At 41.2% G+C, this 19,869-nt stretch overlaps 1 protein-coding gene and 1 long non-coding RNA gene across 4 annotated transcripts in view; one reads left to right on the top strand and one right to left on the bottom strand.

The window, feature by feature from the left end:
* The window catches only part of LOC137769407 (uncharacterized), a 280,962-nt gene that overhangs the window by 238,667 nt on the left and 22,426 nt on the right, over nucleotides 1-19,869 (top strand). The gene's annotated exons all lie outside the window — the stretch shown is intronic.
* On the bottom strand, nucleotides 487-19,247 carry MCHR2 (melanin concentrating hormone receptor 2). Its single transcript, XM_068551502.1, has 5 exons — nucleotides 19,066-19,247; nucleotides 9,761-9,970; nucleotides 5,306-5,500; nucleotides 2,955-3,095; nucleotides 487-793 (listed from the first exon to the last, which is right to left on the bottom strand). Exons 1-5 carry the CDS (start codon nucleotides 19,245-19,247, stop codon nucleotides 487-489), a joined length of 1,035 nt encoding a protein of 344 aa, XP_068407603.1.

Genomic DNA, 19,869 nt, shown 5'->3' with positions numbered 1-19,869 from the left:
TTGATTATTGAAGGCATTAAATTAGACCCCTATGAAATTGACATTTTTGTAGATTAAAAAATGGCCATACTTAAGATCTCATTGTAAGGTGGTCCCCTCTTAGGAGCCTCAAGGGCACTGTTACAGTGAGGCCACAATGTAGACGGCAAGGTCAGATTCCTTGGTGAGTTTTCAGTCGATGGTCAGGGATGGCCAAATTCATCAGTGACTAGTTTATAAGATGCTGCAATAACATCCACAACCATGGAGCTCGGGTCTCTTCAGCTATCCCACTGCCTACTGCCTACACAGACAAATATTTTATGTTTCACTAAAGTTAGCATATTAAACTCCCTGCATTTGAATGGTTACAGCACTGTTCCAGAGTCACAAGGGCACAACAAGAATGGACACCAGCACACCGTTTTGCCTGCCCTTTTTAATAACATCAGTAACGTAGGCAAGCCTGCCTAGACTTTTGATGATCCATGTACTCTCCTTAAAGCTCTATTTCAAGGTGCTTTCCGTATTGTTGATTTCCTTCTCTGTCACTCTCCTTTGCCCTTGAGGCAGGCGTTTCCGGAAGTTTCCACTCAGCAGGATGTAGAGGAAAGGGTTGATGCTGCTGCCGGCATAGCTGAGACAGATGGAGAGGTAACAGCCCACATAGAAAGCCAGTGTGGGCTGCTCCGCCTGTAAGTTCACCAGTTGTATCACGTGATAGGGGGCGGCACTCAGGATAAAGACCGCCACCAGCACCAGCACCGTCTTCGTCAGCTTCATCACTCTCTGCCTTGCAACACTGGGATTGTAGCTGTAGTGGAAACGTTTGGAGAGGCAGAACACAAACAACCATAGAAATTATGGGGCAACAATGTCCCAGAACTTTTTGGACAGTTCAAAATGGCTATGTAGTGAACTATGAAGCTCATTTTTCTTCCTACTTATTTGGAGCACTGTGAAAATACTCTTTTTCAGCCCTGTGAAAAATTGCCCAAGAAACAAAAGAAATAACATAGTAGTGAATTATAATCCAAAGTATCAAAGATATATGAATCTGTACTGATATAAATGATTGAATAACATGGGAGAGAAGCAACAAACCTTCTTTACAGAAAAATTCCAAATAATATATGTAGATACTCCCCTTTCCAGGAGACAGAGCTTAATTCTCACCCTCCTTCTTTCCCTCTTGAGGGTGGGCTATACTTAATGACTCGTTTCCAAATAATGGAATAGAGAAAGGGATAAGTAGTAATTTTGGAGTGAAGAAACCTCGTAAACACTACCTTAACCTTAGAGTCTAATCGTGATACATTATCAGACAAACCCAGACTGGGGGACATTCTGCAGGATACCTGACCAGTACTCCTTAAGTACAATACTTAAGACTATCAAGGTTATGAAAAACAAGGAAAGAGTGAGAAACTGTCACAGACCAGAGGAGACTGTGGTGATGTGTCAGCTAAATGCAGTGTGGTCCCCTGGATTGAATCCTGGAGCAGAAAGAGGACTTTAATGGAAAAACTGGTGAAGTCCAATATAGGGTAGAGTTTAGTTAATAGTAGTGTACTAATGCCATTATCTTTGTTTTGACAAATGCAACACGGTAAGATGTTAATGGGGAAACTGGAGTGAGGAGTATATGGAAACTCTCTGTACCATTTATGCAAGTTTGATGTAAATTTAAAATTATTCTAAAATAAAAAACACTTAAATTTCCCAAATTTCATCATGTTATGTCATATTTAGACATTAACTAGAAATTTCTCTGGGACATGGCTGAAGCAGATGAATAAGACTGGGAATTGGCAGCTGAAAATCACTCTAAGATAATGATTCTTCTGCAGTTCATCAGAGTAGGCACCATCATTCCTCTAACTTATTGCATTTTTAGGGATAACTGGACAATATGAACTTTGTTTCATAAGATGCTCTTAGCATTTCTGAGAAAAGTGTTGGGAGCAAAGTGATCTGATTTGGAGAACTGTTTTAAAAGGGTTCAAGCATCCTCTCCAGCTGTCGATGTCATAATATTCCATATGATTCCATTTCAACCTTCTCACCCGTGATACATTTAGAAGCTAATTTTTGTCTATAACTGTGGTTGCTTCTCTTTCCCATTCTAAATAGGCCACTCTTTAATAATGTAATCATTCGAAAGAATTTAAAGAAATCAGAAAAAATGTCATGGGCCAATAGAACACCTAAACCTTTGGTACCAGGGTTTGCCACAAATTTTGACTAATGGTGGTTACATTTTTCACATATTCTTTTTTTTAAATCTTCACAGTGTTACATATGGTGTGTGGGGAAACCCCACAATCTTGTCTTCTCAAAAATATACAATAATCTATTCTAAAGACAAATTTTAATAATGATTTTTTAACCTAACATGTTGTATAATCACTGACTCATTTGAAAAACTTGATATGTACAATTTCAAGTGGAAAATAATTTAGATTTATTCATATAGTTTTAGAGACAAGTATCTTTAAAGGTCCTTCCCAAGTTTATTGTGTTTAGGTAAGTCTTTGGTTTTATTTAGTCCTAGTTAACCTTGTTCTAAGTATTCAAATATTAATGAGATCCTCCTCCCCTACACTAAAAAAAACCCCACAAAAATTAAAAGGTTATAAAATATACACAACATCTAGGATATTTACATATGCACACAACTCTGCAAAATGTACAAATAAAACATTTAACAATGCTGATGACAAATACAAAATTATTCTTTAAACAGAGTCTTGAGTTCTGTTTACATTTTTATGAAACCATTACATCAGTGATTACAATATTTATCACTGAGAGATCCTCAAATAGCTGCTTCAGAACATGACTTATTTTCAGAAAATGCCTTATATAGACATTAATGCCCATATGTCTGAGCTTGGCATGTTTCAAGTGACTAATGCTTAAGCTTCTATTGTAGATATCTTAGATCTCTGAATTGTTCCTTTAACAAATAAAACCAAATAAGGCATACACTTACCCATCTGGCAACCTTATTCTGTTGATACATCTCCCAGGTATAGCATAAAATTAAAATATAGCACACCAAAATCAAGGGCAAAGGGAAAAAGAAAGTTGTTATCGTCAAATACAGAGCATACCTATAAAATGAGAGAGAAGACATGACTGTTACATTCCAACGCTAGGAACTGACTTTTACAGTTTATGATTCTGTGATTTTTCAGGGCCCAGAATAGAAGTGCTTGGGTGAAAAGTTAAGGCTCTCTGGGTACTTTCACATACAGAAGGTCTGCTTTTCATTATTCATAGACAATGACTCTTCTCTAGCCAGCTCTTCTCAGTAGCCAATGCTACTGAGTACTACAAAGTGGGTGAGGATGCTTATTATCATTATATTTAGTGTTATTAACAACAAGAGGCAACAGGTGGCATTTGTTATGTAGTAGGCACTATTCAGGGTGCTTTACATATTTTAACCCATTGTCTGTGCATCCCCAGGAGTACAATGCCATTAGCATCTTCATGTTATGGAGGAGGAAACTAAGGCACAGAGGGGTTGAGTGGCTTGCCCAAGGTTACTCAGCTAGTACGTGGCAGAGGTGAGATTTGAACCCAGATACTCAGGCCAGCTCCAGAGCCCACGCTTGTAACTGAGACTCCAGATGGTCTCTCAAAGGGCACAGAAGAGGACCTGTTGTCAAATCAGCTGGTCATTTCCTCAGTGCTCCGCCAGGGGGAGCCCTTGGGTGGGCCAAGTCCGTTTCTGCCCAGACACCGGGTATCCTCCTTCCCGGCAAAACCCTTGTGTGGAAGAAGACAGCCGGCATTGGGTGGGTGTGGGCGGGGTGGCAGAGAGAGCGCTCCGGAGCCAGAGGGTCTCTGAACGTAGCACACTAGTCCCAGTCTCCGTTCACCGTAAGGATTTAATTCTGGCAGGAACAACAGAGGCCAGGACCTCAGAATATCCCTTACCATAACCAACCGAAAAGAGCAGAAACAGCTGTCGATGCAAAATAGTCTTTGCTTATGTGACACAGGCCAAAGTCATGTAGTCATATAGTGAGCTTCAGGTCCTGCCCTCCTTTCAGACCGGGTGCGGCCAGGTTAATTTATCAGCCCGCGGTGATTAACTATCATTTCACCTTTAGATGAGCTGACACTTTCTGTCTGTGAGTGGAGCCAGTGCTGTTGTGAGAAATAACGAATAAATGATCATGGTATCGATGTTGCACTCCTCTGGAGATTTTTTTGTTGCTGGATTCGTAGCCTTGCTGGGCCTCTACCTCCATCCCTCCATCTGTGTGATGCAGAAATGACTCATCTATTTGACAAGTGGTGGACTGGGAAAAAGGGATCTGCCAGACTGACTTGCCATAATGTATGTAAAAAGCACCTAGCACAGCACCTGGCCCTTAGCAGGCGATCGAAAAATCTTAGTCAGAGATTCTAATGCTGTGTTCAAAATTTTAATCAGAAAAATTTCGACTTAATTTTTCTTTTCAAATTAAAATGTAATAAATGACTGTGTTGGTTGCTGTATTAGTTTCCTAGAGCTGCTGTAACAAATTACCACACACTGGATGGCTTAAAACAACAAATTTATTGTCTCACAGTTCTGGAAGCTGGAAGTCTGAAATCAAAGTGTTGGCAGGGTTGGTTCCTTTTTGAGGTTTTGGGGAGGGAGTATGGGCTCCAGGCCTTTCTCCTAGCCTCTGGTGGTTTCTGGCAATCCTTGGTGTTCCTTGGCTTATAGACACATCACTCCAGTCTTTGCCTCTGTCTTCACATGCATCCTCTCTGTGTCTCTTCAAATCTCCCTCTCCTTATCAGGAACCAATCATTGGATTTAGGGCCCACCCTAATCCAGTAAGACCTCATCTCAACTTAATTATATGGGCAAAGACTCTGTTTCTAAATAAGATCATATTCACAAGCCCTGAGAGTTAGAACTTGGATATATCTTTTCGAGGGACGCGACTCAACCAAACTCCAGCTGCATATTGATAAGGTTTGAGTCTCATAACTCCTAGACCCTTTTGGAAAGTCTGCCCCTCCCTTGATTGCTGTGCTTCTATTGAATCTGGCTGTGATGGATCTTTAAAATCCATATTTAAATATATTTGCACCCACTGAGGTTACATGATTAAACTCAAAATATTCTTCTAAAGGTTACCCTCTCCTTACAATCAAACTATCAACTTGATGGTGGGAAGCAGAGAACTAAGTGGGGAGACTGGCCCGAAGAGGATCCCCAAGGACACTCTGCGCGGTTGCTCACGTGTTGACAAAGAGGATGAAGCACTTCAAGACTTAATTCAACTCTTATTTTTCTTAAGTTTTAACAACCTACCAGAGTACATCGTCAGGGGATGTTAAATCAAAAGCACAACTCTCAACGCTGTCTTTAAATCTAATGACCTTCGAGTAGACCCAGACAGGCAACGCAAGAATAAAGGAAGCTGCCCAAAGGCCCAGATTGATGCGGATCGTCTTGTACCTTGTTCTCCAACTCGTCAGTCGAAACGGTTGGACGAGAGCCAAGTACCTGCAAAGCCAGTTGAGAAGGGTTTGGGAACAATCAATAAAAGCACTGAGCTCCAAGGATGAAAGGTTCATGACAAGAGTAAATTATTAGTATTATTATCCTCCCTGAAGCACACCTCTATCAGGGTGAAAGAAAGTTATATTTTTTTAAGAGCTGGCTGGTACCTGTAGAGAAAACAATTCTTGATCCCGTAAGTCTGAATAAACCACTCACTGATACACAGCTGTCACTTACATGAAGACCCTGAAAATGGTAAAATTCTGCCGTGCAAACTTTTTCTTTACAGAGGTGCTTCCCTTGCACAGGAGGCTCTGGAAAACTTTGTCTCTGAACGGGGATTTCCTCCAGGAGGGCAGGACAGGAGGGAGGGTGCACCGATGTGGGACAGGGGGCACGGTGGCTGATGTAGGACAGGAAGGAGGAAAGTGCGTTGGCTGGTGGGAGAATCCCCAGCAGCATGAGATTCAGGCACCTGGGACAGACATTTTGCTCAGATGGCTTTAGAGGTAGTTCCCCAGGCTCTTGGAGGCTCAGTTCACAGAAATCACAGAATTAACTAACGTGACTAGCAGACAATACAAATTCCTCAGGAAACGTAGGCTGGAGGGGGGATGTGGACTAATTTCATGGAGAAGGGGTTTTCTCTTTCCTTTTCTTTTTGATGCAGAAAAAAGGATAATCATTAATCAAACTTGAAATTCTGATATATCAAACATATTTGGTCCTCCAGCAAATCCAAGAATAATTTTTCAGACACAGCTGAAAGCTAAAGCATGAAAAAGAGAGCTCAGATCCAGAGGAGGTATTTGAGAAAGCACAGTTTTGCTGGGGGTCGGGGGGTGTAGGAAAGCAGCATTAGTAGACATTAAATAAATGTCAAATGTGGTCAATGGTCCTTTAATTTTCTCCAAGATTTTGTAGAGCTACTTAATGAAGATTTATGAAAATGGCAAATTCTCTGTCTCCTTGCTCTTTCAATTTTGCACAAGAGGTAGGACGTTTTGCACTCAGGGGACCCCTTGCCATGCAGGGACAGGCTTGTGACCCCGGGTGCCTCAGCCACCTCTCCTTCCCCACACTGCACCTGTGTTACCTGTCGCTAAGGAGAGAAGGCTCCCTTCCCTTCCTGCTGAGGAAGGGAATGAGGTAGTGATCGTACAGCAGCCCTGCCATCATTCTGTCTGGTATTAAAGATGATGGAGTCATGGCATCAATCGGTTAGGGAATCTTCTCTCATCATCTCCCCAGCTGAAAACCCTTCAATGGTCTTTCTTTGTCTTTTAGATAAAATTCAGAATTCTCACCATGACCCTTGATGTCTTTCTCCCTCCGTCCCTCCCTGTCACTCAGGCTGAAGTTTGTGCCAGTCTCTCCCTGGCCTTCCTTCAAACTCTGTCTCTTTCAGCGTCAGGTACGTGCTGTTCTACCCGCCTGGCAGGACGTGCCTCTCCTCCTCTGGGTCCCCATTTAGGTCTCCCACTCGGAGAAGCTTCCCCTGACCACTCACTCTATACGAGGGCCCATGACTATAAATGCAGATTGTGGGGCAACTCTACTTTTCCTTCTAGTAGGTATCGTTGTGTGGAAATACACATTTACCCGTGTGACTCTTCACGGTGTAATGTCTGTCTACACCTCTGGAATGGGAGCCCCATGAAGGCAGGAGCCTTGGCTATTAGTTTAATGCTGCTGTATCTCCTGTGTCTGGCATCGTTCCTGGCATACGGTCTGTGCTCAATAAATATTTGTTAAATGAATGAATGGGGAATTTTGGCTCCTACTTACTGACTTTGTTGTTGTTCTAGAAAATTTACTTACGAAAGTAACCACTAATGAAAGTCTAGGTAGCTTTCACCTGGAGGCAAATATTTTTCATATTTTGGATGTTTACAGAATTTTTTTGTATTGCTTTAAAGGTAGGAACCCTCTCTTAAAATATTCCACACACTTGCAGTTATTAATTAATCAGAGAAAGAAAAATGAGAGTTATGGGAAACACTTGAAATTTATGATCCATTAAATTGACAATTCAAATAACTTAAATGTATAAACAATAAGGCATACTGGTGGCACTGACATTTAGTGCTGGCATTACAGAGAAAACTTCATTTCTGTTTTACAAAATTATAGATTTTGTTGAATTTTTGTGAATTTAGTAGAGTTAGAACTGCAAGAAATGCCAGGGGCTGGGGGAAAGTTTCAGTTTTACAAAATCTTTATTTGTCTCTGGCCACGTGATCCTCTAAAGTGAGGGCAGGGAGAAGGATAAAGGCCTGAGTGTCTTAATTTGAAAGTAAAATTTTAGCATTCTGTGTCCATAAGGTTAAAAAAAAATACACACTATTCAGTTGTGTAAGATACACATGCACACACACACACATACACTCAGAAAAAAACCTGTGAGCATTAGGAAATGTTCTGTGGTCTGTTCTAAGGCAGACAATGTGCTTTCACTTTATTTGCAGTAAGAGGTTTACAGAAGGGGTACAGTTTCCCCTCTTTAAAGAAAAAGCCGATACTCTCCTGCCTTCATGGTATGTACATGGTATGAAGAAGCTTCTCTCCTTCTGAGAATGGGATCACGATGGTGAGGACTATACTTTAGGTTGCTTTTCTGCAGTGGTTCCTGCCCCGTGCAGGGCTCTGGTGTTGGAACCCTGGCAAGCTCCCCAGGCTTTACTCCACACACCATCAGTATTGGTGGCATCAGCTGAACTAACCAGATCGACCTACCCAGCGCGCAGATTAAAAAATGTGAAGCTAATTATAAGTTGAGAAGTATACTCTACATATTTTGATAATTCTTTTGTAGAAAAGCAGCAGGATATAAAAACTGCATTAAACATTACCATCATTATTCATGTCTGAATAATAATGATCCAGGGAATGATTTATATGAACCCTGCTATTCCTTTGTTTATCCAACTGCTCATCCCTTCCCGACCCCAAAGGCCCACTTGGAAGGGTAAGAGAGGCAGAGCTCAGGAAAGAGTCCTTGATGGACTCAGGGAAATTTAACACAGCCCTCAAGACTGACATTCACTCATTCATTCATCAGTAGTTTTTGAGCACCCATGTGCCAGGCACTGTTACACAGACACTAGTGTAGTGACCAAAGACCCTGCCTTTGTGAAATTTACATTTGATGGCTAGGGAAAGCTAGACAAAAACAACACACATGCCTATCTTTGTACACGAAATATATCAACATATGTAATATATTCGAAGCAAGGGAGAAAGAAAAAGTAGATCAGAGCAAGGGGGACCAAGTGTGCTGGGTGGGGCTTGGGGTGGGAAGCAGGTGGATAGAGATTTCAAGGGGGTTGCTCTGTTGTGCTTTCTACTGTTGTCTTCAGGGCTTGTTTCTGTTTGGGGAATGCTGCTAAGAGCTGGTGTGGAGGCCCTGGCATCTGGATGATGCAGGGCACATCCTAGCTTGCATGCTTCCTAAAGAAGCCAGATGGTGAGGTAGTTGCCAGCTACCTGCCATCTCCAGAGTTGGACAGCCTGCCTTTGAACTGGGCTCCATCACTCACTGGCTCCACAGCCTCTGGCCATCACCATTATCTCCTTGAATAACATTAGCTTACATGGGTGGAGAATAGGACTTTGGCATGTTCTGGGATACAGTCCAACAAATTTCTAATGATGTAAATGGCGGTATTTGCATTAATCAATCATAATGATGAGTATAAAGGATGGTCCTCCTGGTACTCTGACTTCTCTTCATAGCTGTTTAAGAGCCCACTACACTGATCCCTTTAAGCTGCTAGGTGATAACAAGGGTGTGTGAGACATTGAACTTAACCAGAAAGAGCCCTAGACAAGGAGTGAGGAGACCTACTTCAGTTCTCAGCTCTGCCACTGACTCTCTATGTGCCTTTAGCAAATCCCCTCACTTCTCAGAACCTCTGCCTCCTTCTTGCAAGAATGATGGGTGGTGGTGGGGCATTCATTCTGGTCTCCAATATTTCATGATTTTATGGTCTTTTTTTTCTTGCAGTCAATTGTAAATAAAACTGAGATTGAAAAAATGATTGGGAAAAAAGGAGATGTTTAGTGTTTTAAGTTTTCCATGAAAAAATTGACCTCTGTGAAAGTTGGAAAAATATTACCTGATCTGTCCTACAATGAAACAAACAAAGGAAGAGGAACTTTGCTATTACAAACTGGCACTGATGTTGCTTAAATTGGGATGACCTTGGGGAAGTACAGGCACCTCTGAAGTATGTTAATATATTTCATAGTCTCTTCACTTACCTGTCCACACTCATTACAGTCATGATGGCACTACAGGCAAACTGGTTACAGGTATCCAGGGATGTGATGATGGTGCAGAGAGGCCCCCCAAACACCCACTCTCCTCCCCGGGCCCACTGGTGAATAAGAAAAGGCATTCCCATGATGTGGACCAGATCAGCCACAGCCAGGTTGCAGATATAAACGTCAGGAATTGTTTTTTTCCTGGACCTGAAAGAAATGGAGGGAAACCCAAGGATTGACATTGAAAGTACACACCTTTAATTTATGCCATCTCTTACAGATTTTCAATTGCTAAAATTAATTTTAAAAGTTAAAAGGAAACCGTCACAAATGCACATATGAATGCTTGTGTATATTCAGACGTTTTGAACTATTTGTCTGATAACTAACTGCAGTGGTTTAAAAATATGTCCACAAGTTCTTTGATATTGCTTTCAAGAGCGGGGGCCTAATTCCCTCCCTTTGAGTGTGGGTTGAACTTAGTAACTCACTTCTAGCGAATAGGATGTGGTGGAATTGACAGTGTGACATTCAAAATTTGGACATAAAGGCATGGTGGGGTTTTCTCCTTGCTCTCTCTTGTATCACTTTCTCCGGGGGAAGCCAGGTGCCGTCTTGTGAGGTTACTCAACAGCACCATGAAGAGGTCCATGTGGAAAGGAACTGAGGCCTCCTGCCAACAACCAGTACAAACCTGCCAGACCTGTGAGTGAGCTCCCTTGGAGTAGATGGTCCAGCTCTAGCCAAGCCTTTAGATAGTCCTCTAAAGATGGACAGACAGCTCGACTGCAACTTTTTGAGAGACCCTGAGCCAGAACCACCCAGCTAAGCTGCTCTTGGACTCCTGACCCTCAAAACTGTGTGAGAGGGACTTCCCTGGTGGCGCAGTGGTTGGGAGTCCACCTACCAATGCAGGGATCATGGGTTCGAGCCCTGGTCCAGGAAGATCCTACATGCCGCGGAGCAGCTGAGCCTGTGCGCCACAACTACTGAGCCTGCGCTCTAGAGCCCGCGAGCCACAACTACTGAGCCCATGCGCCACAACTACTGAGCCCGCGCACCTGGAGCCTGCTCTCCGCAACAAAGGGGGGCCGCCACGATGAGAGGCCCACGCACCGAAGCGAAGAGTGGCCTTGCTCGCTGCAACTGGGGAGGGCCCGCGTGCCGCAGCGAAGACCCAATGCAGCCAAAAATAAATAAATAAAAATTAAACAAACAAACAAAAAACTGTGTGAGATAACAAATGTTGATTGTTTTAAGCCACTAAGTTCTGAAGTAATTTCTACATAGCAATAAATTATACCAGCTCGAAACTCACTCAGGCAAAAGACTTTGTCTTTCCCTATCCCTAGCACCAAATATAGCTGAATAGGGAAAATAAATGTTTCCATCTTGCAATGCTTTTTTATCCCCCACTGAAGCTGTAAGTTCAAATCCTGAGGCCATTGTTAAAACAAATTTCAACCATTACTTAGAAATATTCCAATAAAATTTAACTCAATAGAAAAGACTATTAATTAACACCCTGAAATCCAGAGTGTGGAGTAGAAATCTGAAACGAGTGAATTGGTGGAGGGCACTGAGAAACATCTCCTGTCATCTGTTGGGGGAAGTGAAGGCAAAATAATTTTCTGAGAGCAGAAATTTAATTTAAAATTCAGTTGCTCCCTATCTTCAAAGAGTTGGGGCATTCAATAATAAACAGGTATCATCTTTATCTGGGAGATGCTATTTATTAATTCAACAAACATTTTATTGAGCACCAATTATATGTCAGGCATAATATTGTGCTTTGGGCTGCAAAGCTAAATCACCTAGAGACTCTAACATCAAGGAGCTTATAGTCTAGACATGTGTAATAAATGATCACATTATAATGTGATGAAAGAAAGCTAGAGAAATCACAAGGAGCGCATAAAAATGGGCCTCTACCCCCTCCCCTGGGGGCAGTCAAGGCAAATTTCTTGGCAGAAGTGACATCTGTATTGACGATAGATAAGAATTTAAGTAGCACATAAGAATTAGCCCTAAGATTGTGCCACAATTATTAGTTCACCCTGGATCCAGGTCTATTGCTCTGTTGTTTGGAAGCTAGTGTGTGTCTTCATTATTCAGGGACTGCAAATTCTACAGCCTGTGAACTTCATATTTAAGCCATCAAAGGCTCGTGTGAGGGGTCAGTTGGGGCCAGGATGTTTTACCCAGGCCCTGGCAGCACACACTATATGGGGGAGTTACTGGTGTGAGTCCTTATTCAGCAACCACACTTCGGGCATTGTTGATGCCACTAATACAGCAGGTTGGTTCCTTGTCCCCAGGACGTTGGTGGCTCATATCAGAAAGACCAAGAAGGAGAAGAGACTTGAGAAAGAGATCATGTCAACCAAAAGAGATGCTAAATGACTGTCCTTGGTCTCTAATCCTCGTCCTCACCAGACCATTGGGAGTAGGAGATGGAGAGGGCTCAGGGGAGAGGAACTGATATTAGAGGTCAGCTGGAAGGAGTTCCACGCTAAAAAACAAAAACAGAAGCAAAGGGACTTCCCTGGTGGCTCAGTGGTTAAGAATCCGCCTGCCAATGCAGGGGACACAGGTTCGAGCCCTGGTCCAGGAAGATCCCACATGCCATGGAGCAACTAAGTCTGTGCGCCACAACTACTGAGCCTGCGTGCCACAACTACCAAAGCCTGTGCGCCTAGAGCCCATGCTCCACAACAAGAGAAGCCACTGCAGTGAGAAGCCCACGCACTGCAACGAAGAGTAACCCCCGCTCGCCAGAGCTAGAGAAAGCCAGCGCACAACGAAGACCCAGCACAGCCAAAAATAAATAAATAAAAATAAATTAAAAAAAGAAACAAAGCAAAAACACAATAATAAAAAACCCTATAAATCTTTGCCTATTAAGTAGATGTTATTTCCATTTGAATTGGGGTATAAACCACAAGTGGTTGCTTAGGTCCTAACTGCAATTAGATCCATGGCCCTTGCTCTCCTCCAGGTAGGCACCCATCATTTACTGATAATGAATTATGGAAATTCCTTTGTTGAGGACAGTGCATGCCATTTACTGGAAATACAGAAGAATTAAAAGTGTTTCTACATGATACTCTGTATAGCAAAAGAGAATTCTGAAGCAAATGATATATTTATCTGGGCATAAGGTACTAGGGTAATAAAAATAACACATTACATTTATTATTACTTTTTTAAACTGAAAGTGACTGCATAGAAATTAAAAATAATTAAATAGAAATGGTAAAATTTCTAACTATACCACTTGCATTCTTTTCTTAGGTCTAATTTATCTTCAGATTTCATGTTGCCAGACTTCATCAGATTTCTGTCTTTCACGAACCAAACATTAAAAAAATATGTAAATCAGTGATCATTTCAGCTAACGTGTCTTTCATATGGTTAATATGGCCATATCTAATGCTATGATAAATTAAGGTATACCACCATCCCATACAATAAATGATAGAGTTGTTACAAATCATACTTTGGAAGAATATTTAATCAAATGGGAAAGTACTTATTAAGTTAAAAAAAAAAATCAACTATGTAGCTGGTATGACCCCAAATTTATTTAGACGTTTGTTTAAAAACATGCTGAAATAATATGTCACAGTAATCCAAGTGATTATCCACTTGGTAATAGTAGTATGACTGATTTCGACTTTATTCTTTGTATTTTTTAATGTTTAAAAAGATTCTATTAAAAACATGTTTACCTTTTGCAATCAGAAACAACAATATATGCAATGGATTAAATAAAACTAAAAAATATATATATATGACGCCACACAATCAGGATGATGCCTTGCTAATCGGCCTACTCTCAAGCCCACTTTTCACCCTTCTGCACTTTGTTCCTAGGTCTTCTTGCCAACTGGCTTTCGTTTTGTTTTGGCCAATAGGAAGCACTATTGGAGGGAAATTGGAGGGGAAGATGAGAGGAGAGGCCAGGGTATTTCCTTCCCCTCTCTGCTGTTGGCATCTCTGGTGACTGCATCCCGCCCACCTTCCTTCTGCAGTTCCCACTCCATGGTCCCAGATCCCACTGTGGCTACAGCTCCTACCAGGCAGCCCAAACTTCCAAGATCTGTAAAACCACTTTTTTTCCCCTCCATTCAGCACAGGGCCAGGAGAAGGGTGGTGGTGTTGGGGCAGAGGATGGTGGTAGGACATGGTAGTACCTTCCTAATTTTATTTATCTCTGGGTCACCTCAAGAGTCCCTGTTTGGCATTTAACTCTAGTTAAATTATATTCCTATTGTGAGTGTAAAAATTAATAAACAGAAACCTCAATTAAAATGGAGTCGGGAGGCCAGAAGCGGGGAGCTCTCATGCCCTACGATAGCAGAGCTCAACAGAAGAAAGACATCTTGCCTGGCAGGAGCTTAGCCAATGAGAGACTGTCACCACTCAGCCAGTGACAAGCCACTATATTCTGAACTCTCAATTTCTTCAATGGACTCTGTTTACTACAGCCCTCCCAACTTCCTTTTCCCCCTCTGTAAAAGAATCCTCCTCTCTCTGTTGGGTGGCACTTGCATGTGGCTTGCCATAGTTGCAGATCCCAAATTGCAATACTTTGCTGATCCTGAGTAAACCCATTTCTGCTTCAGAAATAACTGGTAGTTCATTTGTTTAAGGTCAGCATGAGGCAACACCAATGGATTAGTAGTGATTTCTTAAAGCGCTGTGCTGAGAAGAATTGTGAGTCATCACACAGGCACTACTAAAGGACAGACCTGTGTGATTAGACATGACTGCCAAGGGTGGGAGAGTTTAGAGTAGAGTGACGTATTTGCCAACCCTGCTCTAGATACACAGTGTAAGATATATAAAGAGAACTTAATTGGAAATTCTAGTTTCATTTCTGTGCCATCACTTATTGTGTCCTTGGGGAAGACATTCAACCCCTTTATACTCCAGAGCTGTCTTGGTGCATTGGACCATAGCAACAAAGGTCTCCAATCAACTTTCCAGTTCATTTGAACAGATGTGACTGGGAGGCTTTGTAGCATCTAAAGCATAGGGTATGTGTACAGCAAGGGTGTGGGTCAACTCCAACTCCAGCTGGCACCCTGAGAATTGTAGAGGGCTGGGTCAGAGGGAGCACTAAGCTGAGTGGGAAAAAAGAAGAGGCCTTGTTCTAAGCATTTCCCATCTCTGTCTTAGCAACTGGTGTTCCATCATTAGACCATTAGTATTCCTTCAGGAACACTCACTCTTCTTGTAATCTCTGTATAAAATGTAGACACCATGGTGGGGGGTTAAAAAGTAAGATGTTTCAGTAATTCATGATTTAGTGTAAATTAGTTGACTTGACAGCCAGTTGAGGGCAGGGAATGAAAGAATGGGAACGTTTTGTTTATAGGGAGCCAAGGCATCCTTTAGAGAGTCTCTGCCCACTCAAAGCCGTCTGTCAGTAGACAGGAGAAAGATGTGTTCAAAACATGGGGGTGGGGGACTGACGGAGAGAAACATCATCGCCTTTATTGAAGGAGTTTCCCAGGACCCACTGTGGCCGTGGAGAATAGTTGAGTAATGGGGCTGAGTTCCTAAGTCTCTCTCCCAAGAACAAAAGGGGAAAATTTTATGTTTTAATTGGCCCAGTTTTCCTCCTACATTTTAAAATCTGGCTTCCTTTTGACCTGCTGTGAATTTAAAGTACGACTGAGTAGTAATGATCTGGCTTCACTACTTTATAGTCACCCTCCTAATGCACAAATCGATTCTTTAAAAAAAAAAAAAAGCCACATAGGACACCTTATTCTGGAAGCTCCATCTTCCGTAAATCTATTTTTTCATACATTTTTGTAGTCTTCCTTTGGCAAAGTCAGAAGTTAGTTCATTTCTTGCTTTCCAGCATCACTAATGATCTTACTATTGTTCTATTCATTCTCTTTTGATACAAGTATTTATCATAAATGGGAAAGTCCTAAATCTTCTTTAAACGTATCTAGTTCTCCTTATTTTTAATGTAGTCTTCATCGTTTGAGCCATCTGTCTGTTAAGAAGGTAACAAATAAAAGATCATGGCAAGGCATGATAAAAATATTAATATAAATTGTCTTAAATTTTTTAGAGAGCAATTAAAAAAACTGTTAGATAAATCCCAAGCTGAAAAAAATTAAAACTAATTTACTTTCAAATGACTTTTGAGAGATTAATAAATTTTTGAAGAGTAATTTGCAAAGAAAAACATCAACATCCTAGCAATAAAAATAAAAATTAAGTTGCTTCAGATGTTTTTTGAAAGATTAAATGATTCATCTTAAAAGCTCCATTAACATATATATCTTCTCACTTATTATCTATAAAATTGTAATGGTATGAAGAAGTAGCAGATTTTTCACAATCATTGCAAGTAAATTTGTCAGTATTATGGCTCAGGTTTTCTCTCTTTTTTTTTTCCAGTTTAATGACTATCTGCTTTATGTTGAGAATCTGTTTCGGGGAATTATAGCTCAGTATTGACTTTTAGAAGAATTCACATTCCACGTTTCTTTTTTTTTTCAAGCTTTGTCTCCATATGAGTGGGTGGAATCAGGCCATTGTCTATTGGTGTAACTTGAGGGGGACCAAGAAGTTTCTCTGGCTCCAAATATTTCAACAGCCTGTCACAGGGCCTGAATTTCACGCTGAAGAGTCTTTGCATATAAAAGGTGTCTGTAAAAATGCAACCATTTCTGGAGGGCTACACCTTCTAAGGACTTGGTTTCTCAACAGTGGGACCAAAGCTCTCAGGCATGAGGCACACTGCTTGTATCTTTAGGAGGGGAGAGCAAAAATACTGAGGGGCAAGAGAGAAAGATGGAAGGAGAAGTGAGCAGGTGCAACAGACAAACAGGGTGAGCTGGAAACATTCCCAGGTCTCTGACTTAGCTTTCTACTTCACATTATGCCTCCTGAGGCTTTCTGAGAATATTTGATTACTTTCATCTCCCTTCCTGGAACTTGTTATTTGAACCACCTTTTTTTCACCCACTTGTTTTTAATATCTTGTATTATTTTTCAAATGAGTTAATGTATTTAAATCTTGTCTTCTCCAGTAAACCACGAACTTTTAAGAGTCAGATGCTGCCATATTTCTTTGGTATTTACATAACGCTTAGAATAGTTCTGGGCATGCAATAGGTATTTAGTAATACATATTGAGTGGAACTGTTTCTAGCACTTAAAAAATAATTTTAAATGCTTGATATTCACAAATGGTTTTACAGGACACAGTAAGGAATGTCTGAATTCATTAAGAGTAGAATTCCAGTATACCAAATAAATCTTCAATTATGAATGTCATAAAAATATCCCATTGATACACTACACTTAACTACAGAGATAATGACAATAAAAATTTGAGAAGCCAGCTGGGGAAAGTGACCAGTGATGAGCTTTCTCAGGGATAGTGAGTGTCATCCTGTCACTCTCCCGAGGGCTGCTCCTGTTTTTAATTGGTCCTGTGAGGATTCTTCCGTCCACATGGTAAATCCAACCATCTTTCTAGTTTTGATGATTTGTTTGATGTTATTATTGTGGAGGATATAGCCTGGAATTTAGAATCATGGGATCTGAGTTCAAGTGCTAGGACTGTTACTTACCAGCTGTGTGATGCTAGACAAATTATTTTCTCTCCTGAGCCTCTTTCCTCAAATGAGTATTGCCATTTTGAGGAGTAAATGAGTTAACAACTGTGCTCTGTAAGTGTAATATGCTACACAAAAGTTTGTTGTAGTTATGTGTTAATATAATGCTGAAAACACCTTTTTGGTAGTAATTTAAAATGTGTTTTATAATTTATAAATATGGACAAAAATCTTTTAAAATCGTGGTTGTAAGTATGATCGGAGACCAGTACAAAATTTTTTTTAACACCTTATATGTATTAAAACAAGTAAACCTTAAATGTGAAAATAATCGGGATAGCAAAGGTATCATGTAGTGATGGGGCATGTGTACACTAACTCTAAATTCATTTTGTCAAGCCAGTAGAGGACAAGTACAATGGTCCCTCAGTATCCATGAAGGATCGGTTCAGGACAGCTGCCCCCCACCCATACCAACACCCACAGATGCTCAAGTTCCTTATATAAAATGGTGTAGTGTTTGCATATAACCTATACACATTCTCCCTAATATTTTAAATCATCTCTAGATTACTTATAATACCTAATACTATGTAAATACTCTGTAATTAGTTGTAAATACAATGGAAATGCTATGGAAATAGCTGCCAGGGCATGGTAAATTCAAGCTTTGCTTTTTGGAGCTTTCTGGAATTTTTTGCCACATATTTTTGACGATGGCTTGAATCCCCAGATGTGGAACCCATGGATACAGAGCCCATGGGTACTGAGGGCTGACTGTAATCTGTTCTTATGCTCCAAGTTAAACCTTAGGCTCTAGGTTTGAGAGGAAGCAGGAAATTAGCTGAATGAGGTGGGGGACATGAAGCAGAGGTGAGAGGTACTAGGGAGCAGGTGCCTCTCAGTTTAGCCTGCAATGGGTGGTCCATATTGAGGGGAGCAGCCCACCACATATGACTGCCTGAATCTCTGGCAGTAGATCAGGTAGAGTATCTCTCTACCTGAGGCCAGGTCAGCCTCTTAGGGTAGCTCTTATTGCCGGAAAATAAAATGGTTGCCTTGCAGTTTCAGTTCTTGCCTGGGCTCCACTGCCAGAGGTTCTGAGTTAATTGGTCTGGGGTGAAACTCTTTATTAGGATTTTTAAAAGCTCTGTGGTGATTCTTTTTTTTTAATTTTTAAATATTTGTTTATTTTTGGCTGCATTAGGGGCATGTGGGATCTTTTGTTGCGGTGCGTGGGCTTCTCTCTAGTTGTGGTGCGCAGGCTCAGTAGTTGTGGCGCGCGGGCTCAGTAGTTGTGGCGCACGGACTTAATTGCCCTATGGCATATAACCGCAGGGTTATATGCGGTGCACATGGTGGGATCTTTGTTCCCCCACCAGGGATCGAACCCGCCTCCCCTGCATTGGAAGGCAGATTCTCAGCCACTGGACCACGAGGGAAGTCCCTGTGGTGATTCTAATATGTAGCTAAAAATGAGAATCACTGCTCTGAAAAGTCACTGACTCAACAGTAAGCAGTGTCATTTTGACATCTGCGACTCAGATGTTACTTAATACACGATGAAAATATCTGTAGAACTTCTTTAATTATCTTAAGCAAATATTTCCAAAACCTGATTTCATTAAGAAAAATCCTACAGGGGGAAAAGGACTCATTGAAAGAGTATAGCATGTCCCTAAATTACGGAAAAGAAAAAGAAGCCCTTACCTTATTATAGTGAATACAGTGAGGATGTTGCCAACCAGCCCCGTTGAACAGATAATCCCAACCATGGAAGGGAGGATGGCTGTATCCACCATGCTGAGGGTTTCATAAGCAAACTCTGGATTCCAGGATTTGTTCAAAAGTTCAGCAGAGGTGTTACAACAGGACGAGTGAAGTGAATTCATTGTTTATGAACTTCCAATGGTTAAAGCTGTGAAGGAATAAGACGTGATTTATTTAATGAAAATTTGAGACAATTCCTTCCATACAGCTTTTCTTTAACTTAATTCAAAAAATGTTTATTGGGGCTTTCTTTGCACCAAGAATTCATGCAATGTAAGATTCCAGGGTGAGTATGATTGCTCCCTGTCCATATGATGTGACAGTTTACGCAAATTATTGAACAGTGTGCTATGATAGCATGCACATGTTCTCCACCTGATTGTAGTACACGCTTCGAGCATAGCTAATATTTACTCAGTACACACCAGTCCTGGTTGTTTACAGCTGGCCTTAGGTTGTTAAGTATACCTTCTCTGTCTGCTATAAAGTGCATGGGGGACACCAACTATGATTGTTTAGGAATGCAGTGGGATAAGACTTCCTAAGATGATTCCTGGTCTGTCTTGAAGGATGAGGAAGAGTTAGATCAGGAAAGGACACTGTGGGAGGGAAAAGTGTTGTAGAGAGTCAGGGGACCATGCACAAAGAAGAATGATGGCACAGGAAAAGATGCCCACCAACCAACCTAAAAATAAACAAGTAAACAGATGAAACCAATGGAACTGGAAAATTATTTGCTTGGCC

The sequence above is a fragment of the Eschrichtius robustus genome, chromosome 9, assembly GCF_028021215.1.
Source record: "Eschrichtius robustus isolate mEscRob2 chromosome 9, mEscRob2.pri, whole genome shotgun sequence".
NCBI classification, from domain to species: domain Eukaryota; kingdom Metazoa; phylum Chordata; class Mammalia; order Artiodactyla; family Eschrichtiidae; genus Eschrichtius; species Eschrichtius robustus.
The sequence above is the reverse complement of the archived record's forward strand: the minus strand, read 5'-3'. Positions and strand labels throughout refer to the sequence as shown.